At 37.8% G+C, this 27,902-nt stretch overlaps 1 protein-coding gene across 2 annotated transcripts in view; it reads left to right on the top strand.

Annotated features, from left to right (window-relative positions):
- MLLT3 (MLLT3 super elongation complex subunit) overlaps positions 1–27,902 on the top strand; it is a 259,472-nt gene that overhangs the window by 115,784 nt on the left and 115,786 nt on the right. For both annotated transcript variants that reach the window (XM_058565879.1, XM_058565881.1), the window contains exon 3: positions 27,640–27,722. In XM_058565879.1, coding sequence (XP_058421862.1) covers positions 27,640–27,722 — 83 coding nt within the window. The remainder of the gene's footprint in view (positions 1–27,639; positions 27,723–27,902) is intronic.

Here is a 27,902-nt window from a genome sequence, read left to right as displayed (position 1 = left end):
CCCACAAATAATCAACTGTAATTGTATCACTACTGTATACCATAGATTTTAACATCTACATTTTAACTTCTCTGAGAGTGGCGTATGTCTACTCGTCAGTACTAAGTAGAGTTTTCCTGGCCGTATTTTCTTCTTAGGATAGCATAACGTTGACTCTGTTTACAGTCAATGATATCTTGCACTTGAAATATGGTGTTAACATTTTGCTGTTCTGGCATTTTAAGAAATCATATGCATATATATTTTCTACTTTTAAAAGTTGTAATTATTTTCAATGATGATGACTATCCATGACGTTGTGTCATTGAGCATTCTGATCAGTAGCCTTAATGTTGATTACTGGGTATGGGATTGCATTTCACCTTTAGGGGTCTGAAATGATCCACAATTGTTGCCTTCTAGTTGTCTTTTTCTTTTTCATAACTTTTTTTGCACCTGAAGATGCCAGGGTCACTTGTCATTTGTCAATTCCAATTCTTGGCATCTGAATATTCAGGTTCAATTTTAAGATCAGCAAAGACAATTGGAGATGGGATGAGGCAAGAGGGTGGAAAGTCTGTCTTTAGGATATGTACAGTCACCCAACAGGTTATAGGATAACGTGTTAAACTCATGATTTGTATAAGAAACAATAGGGGTAAGTAAATGGCAAGGACAGATGTGTGAGTGTCCCCTATTATGAGAGGGGTTCATTGCCTGAGAAGTAAATGTACACTCATTTGAACTCTTCTTAAATAAAAAATGTAATAGTAAAATGAAACCAGTCCTTTAGTGCCTCTTATACTAATTATCTTAGTCAATATGCATTCTCTTCTTTAGGACTTATTAGAACTCTGTATTTTTATGATAATCTGTTGTTCAACCTCTTGACTGGTAATAGGTAGGAATTCCTAATAGTATATGTTATATGAATATGTGGGATATCATCATTTAAATTCAGGAGTGACTATGATGGAATTAGAGGATGTGATGATGAAGAGTCTAATTGTTGACACATTTTCTTGGATTGGGAGATAAGGTTTAAACAGAGATCTAGAGGAATATGTAGAAATGGTTAAACTGGACCGGATAAGAGAAGACTCTGTTTGGAGCGCATTTCTTCAACATGTGTAGGTTGGAGGTCTCAGATGTCAGATGGAGTATGTATTGAGACTATGTAGACTTACTGAACAAGAAGGTAGACACAAAACCCTCTGGGTGTCAGAAGCTTTAGCTTCAGGAGAAATGGGGAGTCATCTACTCTAGATGGTAAAGAGTTGGAAAAGGCTCATGGGCCTGGCATGCTAATAAGGTCAAATTAGAGAAAATTTCAAAAGGCTGTTTACAAAAATCTTTCTCATTGAACAATGTCCTCTCTGTATGTATAAGAAAGTTGGTTTCTCATTTGCATAATAAAGTGGAGAGCTAATAGTTGGAACTTGTCTAATTCAAAATTAGTACTTAAATTTCTAAGAGAAAAATATCTAAATCAAAGTTGTATATTGCCAAAAACTATAGGAAAAATTGAAATATAATTTCTTGATTTCGAGATGAAAAGAGCTTGAAATACGTGAAGTACTTTAAAACTGTAGAATATATAGCTTGAAATGATGAAATATTAATAAGCTGTAGCACGAGGGACTTAGGTGAGAAGTAAATAAGTATTTCCTGAAATACTGAACACTATAAATGAATGACAATGGAGTTAGGCATTTAAAAATGCCTTCTCGGCAAAATTACAAGATGCCATTAAGTTTTTCTTTGATTTGGGATGTCTTTAAGGCATGGTCATCTTGAATTAGAGAGAGGTGTTTTGAATGACTTCTCTGTTCCTTCTGGCCCTAGGATTTAATTTTCTTTTGAAAGACAATTTGCTAATTTGATTCAAGTGGTGAAATTCTAGAAAAGTTAGCCAGATGAGGCTGTGGTTGAAATAACGTAGTGAGGATTTGGCCCACCACAGTTATTTTAATGGATGGCCAACTCTTTCTTCATTCCATTTGCTCTGTAGTATCCATAATCTCTTTTTCTGAATCATGTCCTCATGTGGGTAATAGACTGTAAATCATTTACTTTTATATTTATGTGCTATGACTGAATAGAAAACTGCCCAGTACTCTTGCAGTGACAGGAAGAAGTTAAGACCTGGTTCTCTGAAGTTGTCACTACTCAGGTGACCACTAGCATGATCTTGGCCCAAATCAATAGCCATGCTTATTTTTTAGTGCAAAGGAAGGAACTTCTCTTTTGTTTGACTTTTAAAAAAAAATACTATTTTAGCTTTTCAAGCACAATCTTGACTTTGATAAGTAGCTTGTAACCTGTTCCAAGTATATGTGAAGTAATTGAATTTTCTCCAGTGCTCCATGCCTAAGAAGTAGAAAAGATTTTTAACTGGTGATATATTATTGAGAGAAGGATTTCCATAGTTAGGGGATGTAGAGAGCAACGTGATTCCTAACTCCCAGTAGGTACCTCACAGTGTCATCAGGGATGACAAAATCAGAAAATTGTGGAACTTGAGGGTATCCCTTTAGGCGTCTCTTAAATTAAATTGTTCTGGGTTTGAGGTCCTTCAGATTCTTGAGGAAAATAGGAAAATATTGGCTCCTATGATACCAGTTGGGGAATTAAATCAAGAATTGGCCAAGAATCTTAATGGGAGATTTAATAACTCTTAGCTGTCTGACTGAAATATGTAGGTTCATCATTAGGAAAAGTGTATTAATATTCCGGTTCCCAAAAGCTACTCTTGAGAATTCATCAAGGAAAGCTCGGCTTTGGTAGGATGAAAGGCAGTAGTTTGCTCATTCTCATTCTCTTTCTTCTTATTTCAGGTTCTTAAATCAAAGTAAATTTTTTACCAGTAATACTTATTTTTCATGGCTTCACTTTAGGAATGTCTTTTAAATACCTCCTATGAAGCTCACCCTGACCTTTTCATTTTTTTGTGCTGCCACCACACCTCACCGGTACTTCTGCCATGCAATTATTACATTATAATAGTTTGTTTACAGGTTTGCCTTTCGTTCTGCTTTGAATAGGGTCCTTCTGCTCTAGGTGTCTTATTTTTATAGCACCTAGCTCTTGACAGGTGGTCAGTAGAGAACTAATTGAACATCTCCTGTGTACCCATCATTACACGAGGCACTCTGAGATCTTAAAATAAATGAGTTCTTAGTGGATGGCCCTTTTTTGGTTCCAAAAGAGTACAAAGGCTTGTGCAGTGAGTCATTTCATGAGTGCTCTGTGAATTAATTGGTTATCTTCCTGATTCCATTGGGGTGTACAGAAACATATTTGTGTCTTAAAGAGCAAAATTGCTCTGAAGTGCTCAGCCCGGAAGAGTGAGGCTGTCTCTCCAGCATATGGAGGAAAAGGAATCCTGACCCTTTTTGCCGAGGCAGCTTTGAAATAGGCCGGCTCTGGGCTGGCTCCATCTGAAACTGTCAATCCACCATTGCTGAGTTTCCATATGGAAATTTGTCTTTGCTGAGCTCAGCCTACAGATTACTCAAGTGGATCTGTTTGCATGAAGGGAAACTTCCAGAACTAGAAGCCTTCGTATGAAAGGCAAGGAGCCAGGAGTGAAAGCAGTGGAGGAGCTATTTCACATGCTTATTTATTTGTAAGCCCCCCTCCCTTTGAAGAAGTAGCAAGGATTGAAGTGGAAAGGCCCCAGGTATGCCCCAATAGGTTTGTGTCCCATAGTTTGGTTCTCAAGGAGAGCATCAGTTCTTCCTGCTAATTTTCGATTTTATTTTAGTTCTCATGTTTTACCTCTACATTTTGCTTACTTTGTTGCCTTAAACCTGCTTTCCAAAGATCAAGTCAGTGGGAGAAAGGATATGGGGTTTGGCAAAGGAAGGCAGCAGATAAAATACCTTTTGTATTTGTAGAAAGGACTGTACCTTGTTCTAGGCTGTGATATTTTCATGTTTTATGTTGTAAGGACACCAGAAGCTTGACTCATCACCGTGGAAACGCTGTGTTGCGATGGCTCAGCGCATGGCCTTTAGATAATTTCTGCTCATACTTGTGCATAATTCTTCCTGTTGTATTATATATATTGCAGCATTGTTATGAGTTATGGAAATTGAACCATTGTGGTGCATTATTTCCCTGAAAAATATTTTACCGTCCTTATTCAAATTTGGTTATATCCACAAATGAATGTTGTTACCTGTGTGACATTTCAAATGTTGATTTCTGTACCTTTTATTTCTAGAATACTTTTACTTTTTAAAAGAATGTTATTCACAGCATCCCAAGAAAGAGAGCTAGGACAGATACTACCACCCATGTCTGATTAAGAAAACTGAGTTACAGGGAAATTGCAACTTACCTGACATATATGTCATAGCTCCCAGTTGGTGGCCACCCAGAACTCTGACCCAAGGTGCCTTACTTCTCTAGGCTTTATTCTTTTCTCCTCTCTGAACTGCTTGCTTTGAGTCAAATAGGTTAGCTCTTCCCAAGGGAAGGTCTCGGCTTAGAACTGGGCACTAATTTGGAAAACTTCTGTTTTTTTTTTTTTTTCAGGATTTGTCTGGAATAGGGACAGGGAATCACTTGTTTTCCTTCTTGTAAAAAAAAAAAAAAAGCTTTAGGAAAAAAGAAAAATAGTTTGCTCTAGATGTAAAGAGAGGCTAATAGTAGTAACAACATAAAAAGCAAATTAAGTAGAGAAATAGTTCTAGTGCTTAAAAGGCACCCTTCACAGTAATTGCCGTGGGGCACAAGTACAAAGTTAAAAACTTTTGTAAGAAACCTAAAAGCGTAAAAAGAGCCAGCAAGGCTCCTCCCTACCCCCCCCCCAAAAAAAAAACCAGCCAGCAGCATTATGTCATATTAGACCATTAAATTTATGAAGGAAACCATTTTAAGCAGTTCCTTCCAAATTATCCATCCCCCTCAGTAATTAAAGAGATCCGTCATGTTAGGAATGACATGAGGGAATGAATTCAGGCCCTGCCAGATGAGGGCAGGCCAGGATCTCTTTAATTGAGAGCCTTCAAATCCAAACTGTCATCGAGTCCTGTCAATCTCTTTCTTCATGGTCTCTCAAGTACGTTCCCACAGCTGCTCTTCTACTCTGAGCCGCTATGGAAAATTCTGTTTTGAGTTCCTAGAGATGGAACTTCACCTCTGCTGGAGCCAGCCCCTCCTCCCTCTCTCCTCCTGTCTCTCCTCTCCTCCCTCCAGGTGCTTTCACAGACGTGGCCTCATTTCTAAATACAACTAGACTGTGAAGTAAGTGGTATTCCCCTGTTACACAGGAGGAGAGCTGAGAGGTTAAAATGACTTGCCCCAGGTCATAGCTATTAAGTGGTGGATTTAGAATTTGAAAGCAGGTCAGTTTATTCTCAGTCCTATGCTCTTTTCACCTAGCCATAGCTGTATCTTCCATCTTAACTGCAGGGATAGTTTGCAGAGGAAGAGAAGATGTTTGAGGTAATCATTGAGCTAGACTTCAGGGCTTTATAAGACCGTGATTAATAGTTCGAGTTGTCCCTCAACAGAGTACAGTGTCCCCTTCTGCAGTTCACCAGCCATAATTCTGGGTTACGTTGCTGGCGTGCTTTCAAGAGGCACGTTTGTCAGTCAGTCAGTATGTGGTTATGGAGCACCTAGTCTGTGCCCGGTATGGTGCCAGGAGCTGGGGTACAGTACCGAACAAGACAGAACAGCTCTGTTTTCACAAAACTTACAACCTCTCTCCTCTGTTCACCTCTTCAGTGAGAGCCAGCAATGTTTATAGAGCACTGTAAACATCACAGAGTATGTCATGTTAACTTCATGCATGTATCAGAGAGGAGCCGGCAGAGGTAGAGGAACGAGATGCTACTCCCTAGTGTGGCTGCTACAGGTATAATGGGAATCTGAGATTACCGATGAGTTGGTTGCTAAGGACCCACTCATCCCTCATCATGCTGGAACGGCGACTACCCTCAGCTCCAGGGCGGGGCTTAGGGGATCCTGTATTTGAACAAGGCTATGTTTTTCTTGATCCAGCCCTGATGATGATTGTACTTCCTGCTTTGGTAGTTGTAAATAGGGATGAAGTTGGCAAAGGCTGGAACTTCCTCTGCAACCCAATTTAAAAAAGCCCCTAAATACTTAAATGGTTTACTGGTTAGTAATCTATGAAACACATAGTGATAGAAAATATTCCTTTCCCTTTAGGATTTTCTTTGTTGCTTTTATATAGCAGTGATTGCTCGTTCCATTTTAGGGTAAAGGTGAGCTTGCAAACACAACTCATTCCATTAGGATTAGTTACTCTCAGTGTCTCTTTGGAATAGAACTGTATAGCCTAGAAGGACGCTAGCTTCACCCCTCATGTTATAGAAGAAACTGAGTCCCAGGGAGAAGTTATATGACTTTACGTGGGCCTGGACCAGGCCTCCTGGGCAGATAGGTGAGGAGGGCATTACTGAGGGTTTTTTCTGTCTGGTTTTATCATTCTTCTGGTCAACAGAAAAATATACTCACATAAAGGCTATAGGTTGATGGTCAGAGTTTGTTTTCATTTTTTGGAGTCTACTTGCAAAGATTTTTAATTGGAGATGTGAGTGAGACTGCATCAGGGTTTGCTAGCCAAATGCCATTGTAAACCAGAACCTCTGTTTCATTCTCTAAAATACTACTTAAAAAAAACAAAGAGCGTAAGCAACTTGTTGAGTTTATTGCCTTAAAAAGAGAAAAAACAAAGCCTTGAAGTTTCCTATCATGACTGATGGAACAAACCTTGAAGTCAACACATTAGACTTTTTCATTTTTGTTCCAGTTTTCTCCTGGCAAATAGAAGAATTTAATAAGAAAGGAACTCATGGTTCCAAAACAAATAGGGTCTAAGTCCAAGACATCTAAAGCTTGTGTGGAATCCCTCCGGCATTTATCCCACTGGGCCCCAGGGAAGGGAGGAGACAAAAGTCCATATCCCTGTCCTAGTCAGAGTTGGTTCAATTAAAGGTGAAACTGTCTGTCAAACTATTTATAGCATGTTTATAGTATGATGGAAAAAACAAAAGACGGTAGGTTTTAAAGCCTGGCCTTTATTCACAGATAGTAAAGACTGTTTTGTTTTAAAGGCTAGATTCCTTATAATACTTTACAGTAATTGGCATAAATTTAAAATATGGCATTTTAGCCAATTGATTTTTATCATATTCATTATTAACAATGCGTGTTTAATGTTGAGAAATCAATGAAATGTCAGTCTTCAGGATGAAGACACCATTTATTTTTAGATGGGTATAGAGGGGCTTCAAGGTCAGATATTGTCTTAGAATGTAAAATGTTTTCCATTTTCAATGCTTAGAAGATTGGGCTTCTTTGGTGTTTCCAAGGAATTTTAACCAGGTATGGTATGATTAATAGAGCTTTCAGTATAATTCTGTAAACTTTTGTTTAATTTTTGGTTTATAATTATATATTACCATTTACTCTAACATCTATTCCTCCATGATTTTTGAATTAAGGTGCCATTACTTTTTTTGTCTTAAGGGTATAAATTCTTTGGATTGTTTTTTTTTGTACTATTTCACAGGTGATTGCTATAACTTATGTTTGCATAATATAATAAAGAAAGAAGGTGTGGGTGAGACGTGCTAAAGTCTGAGGAACCTTTGCTAGATGACATATTTGACTCTGAGATATATTCATCAAAGTAGAAGTGCTGTTTAGGTCAAGTACTCTGTTTAAAAGTATTTCTCCGATTTGAGTTTCTCTAGCTTGTTTAGAAGACAAACCCACTGACTTGTCTCTTCAGTACTTGTAGAGAAGATGGCACAAAATCAAAAGAGTGTGTACGTTGCTCAAATATTAGTTTCCCCCCCCATTTTGTTAGCCTTATTTACCCTAAGGCACTTTACCCAGAATATCTTCACCAAATAGAAGTGTTAATGTTGGGACAGTCATTTCCTAACTGTTTTTGGATCAAATAAATTTGGAACAATTTGGAAAATTTTTAGGTAGCATTCTCATATTTGACATTTAGGAAAATATGCGTTAGTGAAATGTGTAGTTTGCTCTAGTAGGAGAGTTGTGTCGCTGACTGAAATAACACCCTGACTGATGGCTTTACTGACATACTACCTTCCACCCATCAAAATATGATATCTGTATTTTGGAGGAGGACTCTACTTTGGTGAGTCAGTAGCTCTTGTATTTACAGTATGCCAAATTCCTGGAAAAGGTAGGTAATGTAAATCAAAATAATGAAAGTCAAATGTGATTTTTCCGTAAAACCAAAGTGAAAATGGGGGCTTCCATTCCCGACCCAAGGACCTTGGGCCAGTTTTCCTTTTTTTAAACAAATGAGCCAAGTATCATATTTAATCAGCTGTAAATGCTGTATTTCTGATCCTGTTGGATTGTCTTTAATATATGCATGACTCATTTCAATATAGCAGCCTAATAGTAGCAAGTCGTATGAAACTGTTTAATATATGTTAACACATTCTTACATATATCTTAACTGTGGATGATTTGTGCTTATTTTTAATGCAGCAGATCAGAATTTTAAATCATACTGTCAAGTTAATAAAACGCAGAATGGCTTCTAAGAGGGGAGATTTGATGGATATCTTTGTGAAAATTTGTTAAGACTTAGGAGTATGTGATATGCCTTTTTTAGGTAAATTATTGAGGGATATCTGTTTAGCTGCCCTCTTTCACATTATAAAAATTTACTGTAGAAAGCATAGCCATTAACAACCAAGTGGTTGGCATTTCTGCTGTGTTTGAATTTCTGCTTTCTAGACTGCCTTCCCATCAGCACAAATAACTTCACCTTGAGCCTTAAGGTTGTATAAATCAGGGGCCGGCCCGGTGGCGCAAGCGGTTAAGTGCGCGCGCTCCGCTGCGGCGGCCCGGGGTTCGCTGGTTCGGATCCCCGGCGCGCACCGACGCACTGCTTGGTAAGCCATGCTGTGGCGGCGTCCCATATAAAGTGGAGGAAGATAGGCACAGATGTTAGCCCAGGGCCGTCTTCCTCAGCAAAAAAAAAAAGAGGAGAATTGGCGGATGTTAGCTCAGGGCTGATCTCCTCACAAAAAAAAAAAAAAAAAAAAAAAAAAAAAAGGTTGTATAAATCATACCGACCTTTAAAATGCATGAATCAACTGTTAAGGCAATGGATTTTTCCTTCTTTCTTTTCCTTTTCTCTTGCCATTTCTTCATAATGTCAAGTAGCCTCAAAGCTTTGGCTTGATGAGTGGCCATTATAATAGGCTCATAGTCCTTTGGTGAATTCATAGACTCAAGTTATCCTAGTTCAGTCACGAATCTTAGATAGTGACTTATGACCATAAATCTTCCATTGGTTAGAACACTGTTCCTTGCACCCAACAACCATTTAAAAATATTCCACAAGTCCTGATGGGATTTGGAATAGAAATGTTTAGAACATATTCTTTCAATTGAGTATGTTTATTTAAAGTGCTTTCCATGGATGTTGCCTTCAGAATCAGTTTACAAGCTGTGGGAGAAAATTACTCTGATTAAATTATAGTCATAGGACACTTCTTTGGTCTACTTTTTTTCCTTCTTTGGTTAAACTGCTTGTAGGGCTCTATCTTCTTGAGCTAACAGCTAGATCAGAGGGGGCTGTGTATGTATGATGAAATCAAATCAAGATGGGATAGAAGCGAGGATGTAGAGCTCAAAGTCTCTGCTAAATGAAGGCAGAGGCTTTTGGAGGTAGACTGAGGCTTGTATTGTATGGGCGAAGGGATTCATGTACAGGAGCAGACTGACAAGATAGGGTAGGTCCATTTATAAGCAATAACTTGAAAGTAATTGGCTTGGCATAATGAATATTAATTGTGGGTCAGATAGTCATTGAAAATGAAAGTACTCACAGCTGCATTTGGACATTAGTGTCTACTGAAACCTAATTTTCAAGATGTTCTAGTCCTCTAAATTTAGCTAGCATTTAGATTATAACAGATGCAAACCCTTTACCACCACTCCAAACCCCCTCCTCCAGTTTACTCAACTCATTTATTTAAGTAGGTTATTATAAAAGTTTCTGTGTGGTCTTAGGCTGAAGTTACTGAAGAATCTTGTGTTTCAAATCAGTCCAATAATTAAAGAGTTATAGAAATAATGTCAAGGTCCTCAGAAATGATATATTGCAAGTTTAGGAGCCAAGAGACAGAAAAAGATACTCCCAGCCGACACTTGCAAATCAGAAGCAGCTGCAGCAAGGTCAGAGTCCCCGTGTGTCAAGGGGCTGGTTATTTTATCATCCGTTAAAGGAGTCGACTTCATTCCATGTCTCTAGGCATTTGACACTTCTATTGGGCATTATCTCTAGCCTTCGAGGAACAGACATCAAGCAAGAGTGTGGTACAATAAATTCTATTTGTGCAGTGACTAGAAAGTACAGTAGTAATTTGCAAATTGCGCAATAATTATTTATGTATTGTGCTTCCTTGTTGTGTGTGGGCCAGGCTTTGAGTCCATTACTGTTGAACAGCCTACAGCTACTCTGCTCCTTGAGTTTATTAGTGCAGTTGGGTTTTTTGTTGTCTTTTGCTTTTTTATTTAGGATTATGGTTTTCGTAGCAGTGACATTATGGGATTACTCTGTTCTTGATGTTTCTTATGGGAAAAGGTTGCATATTATCTGGTGGATTAAGCTTGAATTTTGGACCCAGTCCTACTCGTTACCAACCAATGAAAAGCAACTTTTGTTTAGCCTCTGAGGTTTAGCAAGTTCCTTCTATGACCATGTCCGTGTTTTCTTGGCAGAGACTACTTGATCAGTTAACAGATATACCTTTTATTCTTTTATTTTATTATCACATTAAGAATCATAAGCTTACTCTTGAACATTTTGTTTTGTTGCTCTGTTTTTTTTAATTACAGTTGGTGAAACAATGTTATAACAATTTGTGTATTATTAAAATGGTGTTAGAAAAGGAAATTTTAGGGGATGATTGTACACAATCCTTTGGTCTTTTCAAAAATGACGATGTTTTAGAAAGTGATGTAATTTATGGGATAAATGAAATAACTTTACCCAATTGGTGGAGGAAAAAACAGCTGTGTAACTGAAGCAATGAGAAAAAGTGATTCATAGATAAAAAGAGCATCTCCTCTTAGATTAGGGTGAGTGTGCGAGAGAATCTCGAGGGCAGTGGCTTGCACACTTGAGCAGGCATCAGAATCTCCTGAAAGGCTTGGGACAACAGATTGCTGGGGTGTACCCCAGAGTTTCTGAATCAGGAGGTCTAGGGGAAGGACTGAGAATTGTCATGTCGCACAAGTTTCCCAGGTGGTACTGATATTGCTAATCCAGAGAGCACTGCTCTGGTGTAATTAAACTCATGGAGTCTTAGCTAAGACTTTTTTTTTCCTTTGGTGAGGAAGATTAGCCTTGAGCTAACATCTGTTGCCAATCTTCCCCTTTTGGTGAGGAAGATTGGCCCTGGGATACCATCCGTGATTGTCTTCCTCTACTTTATATGTGAGGTGCCTGCCACAGCGTGGCTTGATAAGCAGTGTATAGGTCCAAATCTGCGAACCGTGGGTTGCCTAAGCGCAGTGCGTAAACTTAACTGCTACCCACTGCGCGGGCCCCAGAATTTTTTTTTTTTAAGTATGTATAGTGTTCGTGACACTGCAGAAAATGGAAAGAATTGCAGTTGAAGTTTGTTAGTGAGGGTGACTGACTCTTGATTGACTAGGAGAGGATTGAATTGTAATTAAATTGCTGAACTAATATGATTAAAGAAACGATATGGTTTAGATACTTCTAAATTTGGTTTACTTGGTATTTGTATTACAGCTGATAGCTTTTTTTTTTAACAAGAACTGCTGCATTAAAAACATGCATGTGCTTACATATATGGTTGGCTTAAATCCATCCTGAAGTATGTTCTATCCAGAATGTTCAACTATTACTACTAGAGACTTGGCACATTTATTCATTTAATGCTGCAACCTTGGGATTGACGGTGGTGGGAGGGATGGGGCTGTGGGGAGAGGTTAGTTGAAATTCTTATTTGGGATCTAAAATGCCTGGATAGAGAAAACCTAACTACAATTTCTTGAGAAGTCCCTATTTTATTCGTGTTTGCATTCTTAGTCCTGGTGGGTAATAAGTGTGCAATGCTTGTGAAAGCAGTAAATGAGTGGCCAGCAACACACTTGTTAGAAATAATTAGGTGGTGATGGTGATGGTGGGAACCGTCCCAGAAGATTAACTCACCCCACGAAATCCATTGGTGACCTGAAAAATTTGCATATTAGCTTATTAAAATAGTTTCTGTTGGGGCCGGGCTGGTGGCGTAGTGGTTGGGTTCGCATGCTCTGCTTAGGCGGCCTGGGGTTCGCTGGTTCGGATCCTGGGCGTGGACTTATGCGCTGCTCATGAAGCCGTGCTGTGGTGGCATCCCATATACAAAATAGAGGAAGATGGGCACAGATGTTAGCTGAGGGCTAATCTTCCTCAGCAAAAAGAGGGAGATTGGCAATGGATGTTAGCTCAGGGTCAGTCTTCCTCATACACACATACACAAAAGTTTCTGTTATCTCAATAAATTTAAGGCAAAGAAAAATCCTAATAGACTTATAATTTTGGTGTTTTTAATATCAAAACAAATGTCTAGAAACATATTTTTATAGCCATAATACATCATCTAAATGAAGCTAGGATTAAATCCATGGAGAGAACACAAAAGCATTTAACTAAAATATGATGTCCAAAGTGAACCGTATTTATAAAGGAATTAAGAAACTTCCAAATTTATATTGTTAATTTCATCTTTTTTTTTTGTGAGGAAGATCAGCCCTGAGCTAACATCCATGCCAATCCTCCTCTTTTTGCTGAGGAAGACTGGCCCTGGGCTAACATCTGTGCCCATCTTCCTCCACTTTATATGGGACGCCACCACAGCATGGCTTGACAAGCAGTGCATCGGTGCGCGCCGGGGATCTGAACTGGGGCAGCCAGCAGCGGAGTGCACGCACTTAATGGCTACGCCACTGGGCCGGCCCCTGTTAATTTCATCTTAATAGTTTAGCAGAATCATGTTATCCTAACCTTAATACTTTTTTAAGGTCTTCATTTTCCTTGCTATATTGGTGGTGGTGGGGCATAATATCTGCATCCTACTAGAGTCCTCTACCCATAAAATGGTGGGAGATGTTCTTAAGGGCGGAGACTATGTTTTAGTATCTCTAACACCTAACTCTTGGTTAGTCAGAAATTTTGGCTGATAGCACCTTCTCTTTGACCCCATTTAGTGGAAATATGCATAACTGTTGGCAAAATCATCATGTGTTAAGACTAATGTTTGGTAGGAATTTAGCATTTACAAAATAATTTTCTCATAGCATACCTAATATATTACATTGTATCTGCACAGTGATGCTTTTTATTATTTTATGGATAGAAGAATCTAAGGGAGAAAGGAGTTACATAACTTGCCTGAAGTTAGTTATTCCAGGTAAGAAGTGTTAGAGCCAGGCAGAGAACACAGATTTGCTGGCTCTACATCTGGTTTCTCTGTAAAATTCAACTAATTCAATACTAATATATTGTGGGGTTTTTTATAGGAAAAGGTATATAGTAGCAGGTACACACAGGTGGGAGGCCTTGATCTCACTTCTCTTTGACTTTCCAAATATTTCAAATTCCAGAAACCTTGCTCTTCTCTGACCTTCTCTTGAATGCATTCAGCATCATATTATTGTTTTAAACATTTTTCTTTTATTATACAAGTAGGAATTTTTGTTTTTGAAAAATGAGAAGATACAAATAAGCAAAAAGAAGAAAATAGTTTTCATTCAAGCATCCAGCACAGAGTGCTGGGCAGAGAAGCCATTAATAAATATCTATTGATTGAATGCCAGGAATTAGCTCTCTGACCTCTGGATAAATTGCTTAAGTTGTCATATTCCATCTGTAAAAAGGGGTGGCTGGCAGAGCCCTTGCACTACTTATTTCCTTATGTTATGGATTTATGTGACATCAGTGATCTTTCAGGGACTTGGTGAAAGGTGTTAAATAAATCATACCTTTATGATTATCTCTAAGGAAGAAATTATTTGAAATTTGCTGTCTTTAAATATCTTACTGCTGTTTGTCATAAGGACGAAAGAAAATGACTTATTTGCAATGTGTGATATGTGTTTATTTGAGGGGTAGGAGAGTGTGTGAAAGCAAATGCATTTATTTATAAATAAATCATCATTATAAAATATTAAAAAACTTCTTCCTGTGATATTTCAAATTCTATTGTTTAGTTTCCACCCTCCCTGACCCCACACTACAGTCAGATGGATTTAGAGTTTATCTACCAGCATTTCTTCATGACAATAGAGTAACAAGGAAAAGGAATTGTTAGAGTAGGAAAAGCTTATTTGATTTCTTGGAAGTCTTTCTGGTTGATTATATTCACTCCATGGGTGTGATATGGACATGTGTATATTAATTCACATGATTTACTTAGTTCATTAGGTGATCAGTGTCATGTCCAAAACTGTGACTATTTGAAACAGAAACTAAATTAGATAGTGGGTTTTAAACATAGGATATGACAGCACACAAGGAGAACAATTTTTATAAAACACAAATGTACCTGTTGTCCTATGATAAATTTAAATAATCCAGGTTTTTCTCCAGATGGGATTACAATGCTTCCAAAATATTTACTAGCATGATAAGCAACTTTTCTTTTTCCTGTTGTTTTAGCACTGTTTTATACTTCTCAAATTTTCTTATAGCTGAGTTTGTATTTCCATTCTGTAGGCTAGGTGATATGTACACAGAGAGAGACATATGTTCATCCATTTAGTTAAGTCCTCTGTTAGAATGGGTTGGGACTGGTGGCTGGACATTCAAGTCAACAAACAAGTACTCTGGAAGCATAAATTGCTGGCTTATTCTTTGTAAACTTTCTTTTTATATAAATGAATTGGGCTATAATAGAATTCCACAAAAAATTAACCGAAAAGCTCTTAGCAAAATTCATATTTCTATTAATATTTGGTATTTAAATTAATCTAGAATGAATTTTTAAAATATGATATAACAATAGGATTTTAATGTGTAATTTTGCACTTAAGGTCCAATAGTTTTATAATCGAAGTGGTTCCCTGTAAAGGTTATTTTGGGACTCAGCTTGCCTTCATTCAGTTTTATAATTTATCTTTTGGAACTGACTCAGTGAAAGTTATCATGATCACACTTTAAGAGGAGGAATTTTTCTTCTGATTTGTACTGAATGAGTGAACATTAGCTAGCTCTTCAAGTTAGGGTCTTAATTATTCTCTTGTTTGACCTTTGCCTGTAACATTTGGTTTGAGTTGTGTTCTTCTCTTTGACTTTAAGATCCAACCACTGGCAGGAGCCTTATTTAATCTTTCTATTGAGCTATTTCATCTCCTTGAATAGGGCATAAACCTATTCATCAACCTATCTTTCATATGGGCATGCTGTTCTGGAATACTATTAAGATTGAGTGCTTTGTGGCAGGGTGCATTCTATTTAAAAAGCAATGTAATATGTTTCAATGTGATTAAGAACAAGAGTGTTACAAGTGCAATATATAGTAAAATCATAACACTCAAGGGCTTTTTACAGAATGTGCTGTGCCTGATGTGCAGACAGTTGATTTAATTTTTTACTTTAGCTTTTTAAAAGCATGGTGTTTCTCATAAATGCTGCCAGTATGTTCTGATGTGTCATTCCTTAATACTTGACTTGATACACTACTATAACTAAATTATATCAGGTTCCTGAGGAATCAAATTTCTAGTTTGATTTATACATGTAAAACAGGCTCTTAGTAGATTTAATCTGACCTCATAATCAGAATGGAAGCAAGAAATGAAAATCTAATTTATAGATTTTTTTTTGTTATTGTTATGGGGCAGCCTCTGTTAAAGAAATTCTGTATACATTTATTTACTAGTTTAATAAAAATAAAATTCTCCTCTGATAAAGAAAAGCCTTTATCAAGAAACATTAAAAAAAAATTTGTCTCATTTTGAATCTTTGTTTTGTTTTTGTTGTTCTGTTGTTTGTTTATTTTGTCCCAATTTCCTGATTGTGTTATGGCAGATATGGTATTTAGCTGATAGATTTTTTTTTGCTGAATCGAAGATACTAAAAAGCAAAATGCATTTGCCTTCAAGTTAGACTAGAAGTAGCACATATGACTTGTCTTTGGAATAATCGAATTTTAGATCTAGAAGCAGCCTCTGAAAGGGAAGCTGGCTTTTTATGCGACAGAGGAGGTCTGGAGTGAGCGGTTAAAGGAACTCGCTGAAGGTCAGATGGCGAGTTTGTGGTAGAAATGGAGTCAGAACCATGCCTCTTGATTCCTTGCTAATTCCTTGATTCCTTGCTAATTCCTTGATTCCTTGCTAAAAGGAATCTCTTGATTCCTTTTGCTACACCACAGGACTCAAATTCAGATTACATTTCTGTTTTCTACTCCTTTGTTTTATTGCAATATTTCAGTGTCAGTGCTTTATAATACGTATACACGTTATACATAACCTTGGAAGCTTCATTTACTGCCTTTTCACGGTATGTGCTAACTTGGACTTATTTTATGAGTTTGAAGGCGGGCTGACAGTGTGGACCAACTGCTAGTATTTTAGTGGTGGATTGAGCTGAAAGAATTCCAGAATGAAGAATATTTTCTTTTTTCGTATATCCCTGTCAAGAATCTGTAAGGCTAAAAATAAAACCAGATCTAAGAATGTTTAATTAAACTGTAAATATGTAGATTTAAATCTGTTTTTTTGAAGCATTTTTGGGAAAGTCCAAAATAAGTTCTCTAATGTTTATGGTTAGTATTCTACTATTATTAGATAACTGGATGATTTCTAGTTTCCACAAAGTGTTCTAAAGCTTTATAGAGATTAACTCATTTATGCCGTTAACATGGGTGATCTCTGAAATCTTAAAGGAGCTGTGTGATGTAGGTAATAGCATTAGCTCTGTTTTAGGACTGAGAGAACAGAACGTATTATGTGATGTCCCAGGTGGGATCTGAACCAGGGGGTTCTTCTCAGAAGCTCTGGCTGTCGACTACTAAGCTTGTCCGCCTCCACGTTACACATAATTTCCTCTGCCACAAAATGCCACCTGTCGCTAAACTGAAGTTTTCCACCAGCCCTTGATTTAGGTTAGCAAAACACTTTTATAATTCTTAAAATAAGCTTCAGCAGTATACTTGCGAGTTCTCACATTTATATTTGGGATACAGTAGTAATTTCTGGTAACATTTTAACCCTCAGCCTCTTTTTTCCTCCTCTTTATATTCAGTCTCAATTTTCTGCACTTCCCGTCCCCCTTGGTTTATTTGGAGCAGTAGTCAATGTGCCTTGTGCATTATTTGGATACCTTCATTTCTGTTCTCAAAAGAGTACGTGATTCTCGATTAATGCCCAAATAAGATTAAAGCTGCTCGTCATTGGCTCCTAAATTCTTTACCAATATCCTGTTTTTTACCTTCCTCTTAGAAAACTGACTACCTTCGTATCTCAAGATTGAAAAGAACCATGAAGGAATACCTAATTCCACCCGTCCAGTGGAATGTTTCTCATATTGTCCATTTTGTACTATAATCTTTTCTTCCTAAGCTTTTTCTAGAATCGTTACTACTCATTAAAATTTTCTTTTCTTCCTCCTTTTGGCAATATCATACCTGCTTTCTTTAAACAAACAAAAATGAAACCCAATGAGAGACTCTCTCTCTCTGCTTCTCCCTGTTTGGTTCCTGAAGCTTTTCAGTTTGTGAGTTCCCATCTATAATATTGACTGTTAATAGTCTTTGTGTTTGCTCTGATTTTGCTTTCATTTATATTTGTACTGTTTCCCCCTACTAAGTTAATTCCTGGAATTCAGAGACTGTGAGAGGTACCATGCATTTAGCACCCCATTTGATGATCAGAAGGTATTTTGTAAGATTTGACCTGTGAAGAAGAGTAGAAGCTGTTCTTTGTCCTGTTACTGTCTATCTCGATTTAGCCCAAAGACGTGCCAGGGATACAGAACTGAGAAATCAATGCAGCTCTCTTTTTTTATAGCCAGAATAAGGAGGAAACAGCAGATCACTACTATGTTTAACAGGAGTAAGCAAAAAATCATACTCTGTAAAATAAGGTTTACTTTAATGATAGGTAAATTTTTATAACATCCCTTTGAACAGTGGTTTCATATTTTATTTTAGCAATGGCTTACTTTTTTTTCCCATATAATCTTAAGGGACCCTAATACTGTATCTAAAACTCGAGATTGGTTCTTAGCCTATTTAAATTTTCATTGTTTGGAGCAAACACTTTTGTAAAAGCAATACACACTGCAATACACCACTAACACACGCTACAGGGGTGTAGGGTTTCCTGGAACCCAGTTTGAAAACTCTGGCTTTAGAAGGGTAGAGATGTAGGATTTTCCCTGATTTATCTGAGAAGATGGAAAATTGTCAGGCTACACAGGAACCACATTCCTGTATGCACAATGTATAAACAGTCACCATCACATTAGCATCACCCTCACTCTGTCTTCATTTGTAATAACTAATGGAGCTTAAATCAATTAGATACTCAGGATAGTCTATCTCTGTGCCACGTGCTAAACGGAAAAACAAAGTAGAGTCCAAAAGATGCTGAAAAGAAATCTTGTTCTTAACCCTTCCTCTAAAGTTAGAACAGTTCTGGTTCCTTCCCTGGAAACATTTTTTTTTTCTCCCCTACTGAAAAGGTTTTAAAACAAAAATTAATTGAGAAGAGGAAAATTGGATCATGGACTTTTTTTGGATCATTATCTTTTCTTGTTTCTATGAAGTTAGGTTGTGGTGATCTCTTAGGCTGTTGCATTTTTTTAAAGTGGGAAATGGCTCTTTACTTTGATTTATTATATTTGATTATTTTATAACACATTGCCATTTCTGTCACCCTAATACAGTTGATAGCTCTCTTGTGTCTAACGCCATTTCATCATCCTCTGCATTGAATACTTAAAGGGCAAGTATTAAAAATGGAATTGCTTGCTATGCAAGAAGAGACGGGCGTAACATTTACAAGTGACTCTTAGACACTGTGTACTTAATAAAGAAAAAAAATTATTTCAGTTGAAAAAATCCATTTAATGTGAATATATGTGTTTGAGAAAATGGTGACTTCTGTATTCTAATATTTTGAATGTCATCACTCTTGGGATCTTATTTTCTCTCCTGAACCAGGTAATTTTTTTCCCTTGCAGCACTTCTTCCCTCCCCTTGAATAGATAGCTTATCACTTGCGATCTTTCTTTTTCTCAAATTGCACTGAAAATGCACTGCTCTTTCATAGTTGGTGTTCTTTAGTCCAGACTCTTCCTTCTGTACTGTGTTTAGGAACCCTGAAATTTCAAGGCACAGACTTTTTTCAAAAAAGAGTCTGTTGTTTGAGATTAGGTTATACAATTCCCAAGAATTGTATCTATCTTAATAATGAAGAATTTAAGATTAGGTTGTACAGTTCCCAAGAATTATATCTATCTTCATCATGAAGAATCATAAAGATTTTTAAAGTAGATGTATTCTTTCTTGGGAGTTTGCAGCATTGAGAGAATTTAAGATTTGCGAAATGATATTGTGAAATGATAATAGCCAAACCTGTGTTTAATGTTAAATGATGAACTCAGGATGGACGAGAAGTATGCGTAGGGAATGTTCAGGAAGGAGCAGGTGGCCTTCGCCTCAGTGAGAGAGGAAAATCCAGGTGAGGGGCTAAGCAGCCTGGAGGCGATTGTAAGGACAGGCTGTCTTGAGGTTGTTAATACATCTTGCTCTGTAAGCAACATAAAGAGCGTTTTTTTTTTTCTTTTTTTCCTGCCTGGCCAACACATACCCTGCTCCTTCTTTTTCTCTCAGGTCTCAGCTTAAATGTCACCTCCTCAGAGAGGGAATACTAATCTTAAAGAAAAAGGAGCTCCCCATTCTCCTCACATCAGCCTGCTTGATTTTCACTTGAGCACTTATTATTCTGCTGTTTTATTTTCGCTGTAGTACTTACTGCTCAATACTTTCTTTCTCAATATTTCCTTGTATGCATGTTCTCTTTCTTCTCTCCTCCTCCCCCTCCCTGCCTCTCAACAGTGTCCGTAAGTTTAAGAGGTGCAGGAACCCTGTCAGTTGTGTTGATTGCTCTATCTCCAGGCCCTGGGACAGACTCTGCACTTAGATGACAGTGTCTCTGGCACAGCTGTCACCTGCTTGAGAGCAGGACTCCACCTAATCTTGGTAGCCCTATGATTATATAGTGCCTGTTGGGTTGAATTAATTAAGGCTAACATATTGAGAAAAATGAATTAATATTAATGAGAAAATAGGATAATTTTATAAATGAAGACATTAAATTTCTTTTTTTCCCCTCTAAATAAAAAGCAGCACTAGTCTTAGTGATAGCTGGGCCAAGTGTAAAACTTGGGGTGAAACCTTGAAGCCACGGGGCTGTCTCAAGGGTTGTTTACTCCTCTACATCCAGAAATCAGGAGTTGGTTATTGTAGGAAGTGGGATTCTTCAATGGCTCTTTATATATTTGATTAAATAATAAAAAGCCACCAAGAGGAGAACTGTGCTTTTGACGACCAGCTTTTTGACATAGTGGTCTGTACTGAAATGAAGATGCTCCTGCCCAATATTGGGAGGTTGTTAGTTATTTCCCTGGAATATCATTTTCCATGTAGCTGATGTTGCTTTTCCAGATGGACCTTCTGAAATATATTTTGCCCAAGGTTTAACTTTAAAGATAATGATCGTCATCCTTAAGATGGAAATCTCAAGATTTTTCCATTTGAGTAATTCTCAAGAAAAAAATTAGATCTTGTCTCTAGGTTGAACTTTCTCTGAAGATACAGTTTTGCTATTTCCCATCAAATTAATCTGGAAATATATTTCCACTAGGCCCATTATTTGAAGCAATGCCATATATTGAGTTATATTGAGGGAACATGGGACAAGTTGGTGGAAGTACCATCAATTTTAGTGAAAGATGTAAGCTTGAGGATTTATATTTAATATTTCCTAACAATTCATAATGTTATCTTGTTTGGGGCAATTTCTGTATTTTGTTGGCTCATTTGTTATATGTTCCTTGAAGAATTGATTCTGAAGGCGGTCTTATTTTAATATCACAGTTTTATTCCCTCAAGATGAAATGGATTGATTTAACCTCAGCTAGATGGACTTTGCTAACTCTGACATAATTCCTCAGAAAGCTAAAAACGTGCGTACATTAAAAAAGAATATCTTCTCTCTCTTTTTTTTTTTTTTACCTCATGAGAGAGAGGTTAGGGATATTCTGAGTCTATAAGTAAAGATTCCAAGTTACTAACAAATGAAGTCATTTTTACGTATCATCATCAAGATTTTTTCAATATGGCCAATTTGGCGTCTTGAACTCTTATTTCAAATCTAGGAGTTTTCTGTAATATTTCAAAATTACTGATCCCGGTTTTGTATGTGTAATCCATTTTTACCCGCCTGGACTTTCTGACTGTATATAGTATGAGGTTCTCTATACAAGTATAAACTTTATCTGTATTACCTGTTTTTTTCTTCATCATTTTCAGTGTTTCTGCTTATGCTGTTTTACTTTCCTAATGCCTTTACTCATACTTTTTGCTTGCCATCCAGGCCTTTCTTCTCAACTGTTAGGCTTCCTCTATCTCTTCCTTTGAAGCTCATATTAATGTTACTTTTCATTAATTCAACTCAATTTTATAAATGGTGGGCTAGCTTTAGAGATGAGAAGAGGCCTCAGACACAGCCTTCGCCTTGGAAAGCACAGAATTAATGGAGATGAGGATGGGGCTTGATAGTGTCTTATATATTAGGATTAGCTGATATGATGCAATGAGGAAAAAGGTTGAACCCAGAAGAGGGAAACTACCATTTTTGTTTTGGAGTATTGGCGGAAGGCTCTCCAGAGGAGGTGTTCTTTGAGTTGGTCCTTGAGTGGTGAATCCTGAGGAGTAGACAGGTGTTCCATATCTGCCCAGTTAGTTAACTGTATCTAGTTTGTTTCTTTAAAACATTGTGAAAGCTGGGGCCGGCCCCGTGGCTTAGTGGTTAAGTGCCCGCGCTCTGCTACTGGCGGCCGGGGTTTGGATCCGGGCACGCACCAACACACCGCTTCTCCGGCCATGCTGAGGCCGCGTCCCACATACAGCAACTAGAAGGATGTGCAACTATGACATACGACTATCTACTGGGGCTTTGGGGGGGACAAAAAAAGGAGGAGGATTGGCAATAGATGTTAGCTCAGAGCCAGTCTTCCTCAGCAAAAAGAGGAGAATTAGCACGGATGTTAGCTCAGGGCTGATCTTCCTCACACACACAAAAAAAATTGTGAAAGCTGATTGGACAGTCATCTTGTGTGGCCATGGTTCTTTATTGCTTAGGAAGCAACTAGGTTTTTAGAATTGCCTTTAAATCGAAAACAAAAAAAAAAAATCAACCAAGTAAAAACAACTCAACAATACAACTCAAAAGTTGCCCCATGTTATCTTTAATCTTTTTCAGGGAAATGAGGAAGTGACACAAAGGGGGAAAACACTTTTTGTTGTTTAGAAATATCTGTTTTGAAATGGGCTGAATAGAAGCAATAGCAGAATTGTTTTGCATGTGTGCGTGTGTGCTTAACAAAAACAAAACCCAACTGTTGATTTTTGTTCTTTTCATAATGTCACAAGTGTGAAGGCTTGGCCATGTTCAGTGGCAGTGTGGTGCTCAGACTGTTGGATGCTAGCCCTCGACTTCCAAACACCTGCACAGAGCAGTTGGGGGCAGAGACATGGGCCATGCAGCACCCTGGCTCACTACTCTTGGGGGCTCCGATGTGGAACTAAAGCAGGAAGGGAAGGAGTCCAAAATGCTCAAGTTGGGGACATTTGGCACAAAGGAGTGGTAATAACCAGTCTATATATAGAGTTTGGTGTGTTTGCTTCCTGAAGGGCTCTGCACCGTAAATAAAGTAAAACCAATAATTATCAATGGGCAACTGGGCCATGTCCTTAACAAAAGTATTCAGATGGACATAAATCATAGTGTCTAAGCAAACCGACTGGAGAGAGACTCTGGAGAGGAATCTACCAGCTGTTTTCCTAAGGATTAGGGAAAAAACTGTTGCCTAATGATTTTTTTTTTTTTTCTTTTTGGTGAGGAAGATTGTGCCTGAGGTAACATCCATTGCCAGTCTTCCTCTTTGTGCTTGAGGAAGATCATCCCTGAGCCAACATCTGTGCCAGTCCTCCTCTGTTTTGCATGTGGGATGCCACCACTGCATGGCTTGATGAGCGATGTGTAAGTCTGTGCTCGGGATCCAAACCCACGAACCCTGGGCTGCTGAAGCCGAGTGTGCGAACTTAACCACTACGCCACCAGGCTTGCCCCACTAGTGATATTTTTTAAAGCTTAAATGAAGGTCTTATGGATCTGGAAGAGTTTCATTTTTTTTTTTTTTTTTTGGTGCTAAAACAATGGAATCTTTTAGTTAATTAAATTTATTTATTGTGTATATATATATGTAATTTATTATGTAAGCACAAATTCATTTATTCATCTAAGGAGCATTTATTTCTCTGTAGAAAGCACAGCTCTTTTCAAGCCTTTTTCTCCTAACGGAAGAATATTTAAAATCTCAGGTAATAAGTGAGGATTTGACTTATTCCAGGTTAACCAAATCATGACTTTTTTTCCTTTTCATATATTTTTCTTCCTTGTTTACATCTTTTGCTCAACTTAAAAATTAAATAGGTTAGTGGTCAATGTATATAGTTAGCATCATACTATATATTATGTATATGGGTCTATATTGTGCCTATTATTTTGAAGAGCTATTTTAGGAAAAAAAGCACAATTGCTCGTTATTTAAAAAACCTTTGGTCTCTTCCTCTAAGGTGTCAATTTTGGGTGTTGTGTGCTAAAAGACCTTTATGATACTTGTGATTGCGTGGATAGAGAGAGTTTTGAAAATGTCTCCTTGTCACAGCCTTGGAGTACATAGGTAGTAATGTGTGGAAGGAGAAGAGAAAGGAGATATTATTTATGGCTATATAATGTTAGTTTCAAAATGACCTTAGTGATCTTGTGGCCCAATTGGTTAACTCAATTTCTTAAAATTTGATAGTCTCAAATTTTAAGAACCGGTAGAACCAGTTCCACATTGGGTACTCAGCTTTTATGAGAAGACCCCTCTGTGGCCACACTTTCTGTCATGGGTACCAATTTTTAAAAGTTTATGTTGATTGTAGGGAGTGTGGAGAAGAGTTTGGCTAAAGTCAATTCATCGCTACTCCTGGAAAGCAACTTTAACAGTGGTAAATCAGTGAATGGTGGCATGAATCTTGAAAAAATTCAATTCAACAAACATTTGTTGAGCACTTCTTATTTGGCTCAGTGTTCGTGCACGAAGTTACAGATGTGAATAATGGTGAGGTTGCTGACCTCAAGGGGCTCAGTCTAGCAGAGGAGTCTGAGAGGTAAAGGAATGTTATCCGCCAGCATAATAAAGTGCACCAGCCTGATAAGTGCAACAAGAGAAGCTTGGAAGAGGGACAAGGGAGATGTTCTGAAAGAGCTAACATCTGGGCTGGATTTTGATAGGAACAAGAGCTTCCAGTGATTTCTACTGAGTTAATATGCATAATTTAAAGAATATTAATCCTCCCATTTTATTGTCACCCCCCAAAATTTGATGGCTTTCTAAAGATGAATATCCCTTCAATGACCTGTGAAACTTGGCCTTTTCTTACCTAGATCTTAAGGATTATCTGATTCTCGAATAATTGAAAGGAAGAGTGAGTTGAAGGGTTTAGGATGCTTACGTCTTGTAAAGGTGACACAGTGGTCAGTGATCATAGAAAAGGGATTCTCAATGAAGTGTTGCTGAGTGACAGAAGGTGGTCCCAGATGTGGATCTACTAGTTTAAAAATAATTGCTTTATGTCTAATGTAGTACCCCTACTGGCTAAAATCTTTCTTAGTTTTAATTCTTGTTTCTTTTTAAGAACTAGGTTAGAAGCTCATGTTAATGATTCTGGTTATAAGATGCTCGAATAAATAAATAAACTGCTTCCCTAATTTGACTTTCTTCAGATTAGAAATGTAAATTTGTATTTGCATTGCTACTCATTTTCTGGCATGTTTATGATGTATAAAAAGTTTCTATTGTTTGCTTCTAATTAAGAACTCAGGGTGCTCTACAGATGTTATTCATTGTTATCTATGACAATATTGCATTTAAAAATAATTGAGGTATGAGTTGACAGTTTTTTATAAAACCAGAATTCTATGGAATATTAATACATAAGAGATCATTTCCTTTGGAGCGTAGAAAAAAATCTAAGACCTTTAACTATAAGAAGTGCTCACTAACAGCTGTTTCCTATAGTAGCAATTTGCATGCAGAATAGAGAAAATGAATTATACGAAAGGATGTATAGAGGAACGGCTATAACTTCTCTGGCAGCTTGCAGAATAAACTTCCTTCAAATGCTATTGGCATGATTAATCCCAAACAACCTGGATGCTGAAACTGTTGTTCTGAAAGGGGGCTCTACAGCCTGGAAATGTGGGTATGGAACTAGCCGGGGTGGTGTGGGGGATGCTCAGGTATTTAGTGGCGTACCCCTCAGTGTTCAGGGTATTTGAATATTCATGGCAGGTTGGCAGATGGTCAGTGGATGCAGGACTGAAGCCGCTCTGAGTCCTTTTGCTTTTTCATTTTTTATTAGAGAAACTTGTAAGGTTAGGTGAGATGCCTCTTTCCTGATTTGCTTCCTCGGCTGTCAGTTTGGGGAAATTTTCCTAAGGTGGGCTAAAGGAGACTGCCAAGGGTTACAATCCTGTCGTCAGTATACCTCTTTGTAACCATATTTGTACTTGTGGAGTGTCTAACCAATTTTCATGTATATCGTCATCGTCTAATGAAAATGCCTCACACTTATATTTCCCCACATATAGAGTCTCCTTGCCTTTTTGACAGCCATGCTTACAGATGTGTAGAAGGTGTTCTCTCGTATAAAGGGAAAGGAAATGGAAGCTGTCTAGAGAATCCTTAGTCCAGGGTCATGGACCTGAGTTTTCTAATCCAAATCCAGGGCTCTTGGCTTGCTGCCTCTTTTCTTTTTTCATCTTACAAGGTTACTTGATGATTGGGTATTTTACGGGTTAGATTTTCTGCCTCACTTCAGTCACTTATTGAGAATTTGTGTGTGCGAGGCCATGTGCTGTGTCTTTCACATACATCATCCTGTTTAATCCTCACACTGTCTAGAAGAGGAACCCGAGGTTCAGAGAACTGGAGTAACTTTCCAGAGGTAGCCTGGCTCGTCTGAGGTGGAGCCCAGATTGGCACCCAGCTGTGCTGGATGAGGTAGCCTGAGCCCTTGTCTTGACACTCTGTGTTCTTGAGGTGAATGTTTCTGTCATGAGGAATAAAAGGAAATTACAGATGAGATTCCTGAGTATATGATAATGAGGAATTCTTTTGAGTGTCAAACCAGTGATTCAGACAGTTAACGCTTTGGGAGGATCAAAGGAGAAGAGATGATAGTACTTTGTGGTCTGGAAAGGCCTTGTGAAGGCATTGGGATTTGAACTAGCAGAGGATGCCAAGATTAGCATCAAGGTGTGATGGAAGGAATACCAGGAGGACAGGGCACAGGTGGGAAGTGCTGGGCGTATGTGGGAGGTATTGATGCAGTTGAATGAAGCACAGAAGGTTTGGTGGGTGACAAAAGGGGGAAGGCTGAAATGGTACCCTGGAGCCCCACTGCAGAGGACTGGGCTACCAGGGTGTGTGACCTTGATGTTCTGCATGTACATTTTCACTTCTTTGTGATACTACCAAATGCAATCTTAGCTAGAATAATTTCAGTTGACTTGTGACTGATTTTGGTTTAATGGAAATTTTTGTAGAGTGAAGTCACGTTTAGTTTCTTAGGGTGTCTCTCATTTCCCAAGAGTTTGCCTATTAGTCTTCCTTAATAAGAAATACCAAGAGCTTATTGTTTCTTCCGTGTTTTTATGATGTGACTAGATTTTAAGTGTTTGTATGTATACCAATATTTCAGTAAGCATTCTTTTTCGGGGGAAATGGGGGCAAGTGGGTCTAAATGGGCACCAATAATGTTGGGAGACTCTGGGTTTGGGATTTTCTAAGGAAGGAGGGTGGTCCTGCTACTTTTTGGCATATAAATCAGGACATCTCAGAGAAGCGAGGGGTTTAGCAGTGGAGTGATTTACATCAAAAACTAGACATAGATAGTACTTTTGTTAGGAAACTGATAGTTGTTTTCAAGCTCATGATCATAAGGAGATGTCCTCAGTTTCCCTAAAGTTTTAGGGCAGGGTGATAACAACTGAAGTCAAGTCGTTAATGGTCATGGTTGACTGTGATGAACTAATAACCGCATCAATATTTGAATAAATAACTTATATGTTTGATTTATTTAGGAAAAGTTATTATAGATGTTGGAGTAGATCAGAGACTCAGACGAGGGCTTGGCAAGGAGCTGTGAAAATTGAGGGTGATCTAGATGGTAGAATGGGATTTTCTTTTTCTTTTTTTAAAAGAAGAAAGAATGTCTTTTTGTCTATTATTCTCATCTCATCTATTTTCTTGTTTTAATGTTGCAGTGTGCAAAGATCCACCTTACAAAGTAGAAGAATCTGGGTATGCTGGTTTCATTTTGCCAATTGAGGTTTATTTTAAAAACAAGGTATGTAATCTTTACCCATTAATCTTTCAGTAGAAGATCCACTACTAACCAGATGATGTTTAAAATAATTTTGCTTCATAAGCACTTCTATCACTAGATGATTTTAAAATAAAAGTTAAATTTGTCTTCTAGGAATTTTGGCTGTTGTTGCCTTTCATTATGGAGGAAGTAGCTAGAAAA

The sequence above is a fragment of the Diceros bicornis genome, chromosome 22 (genome assembly GCF_020826845.1).
Source record: "Diceros bicornis minor isolate mBicDic1 chromosome 22, mDicBic1.mat.cur, whole genome shotgun sequence".
Lineage (NCBI taxonomy): Eukaryota > Metazoa > Chordata > Mammalia > Perissodactyla > Rhinocerotidae > Diceros > Diceros bicornis.
The sequence above is the reverse complement of the archived record's forward strand: the minus strand, read 5'-3'. Positions and strand labels throughout refer to the sequence as shown.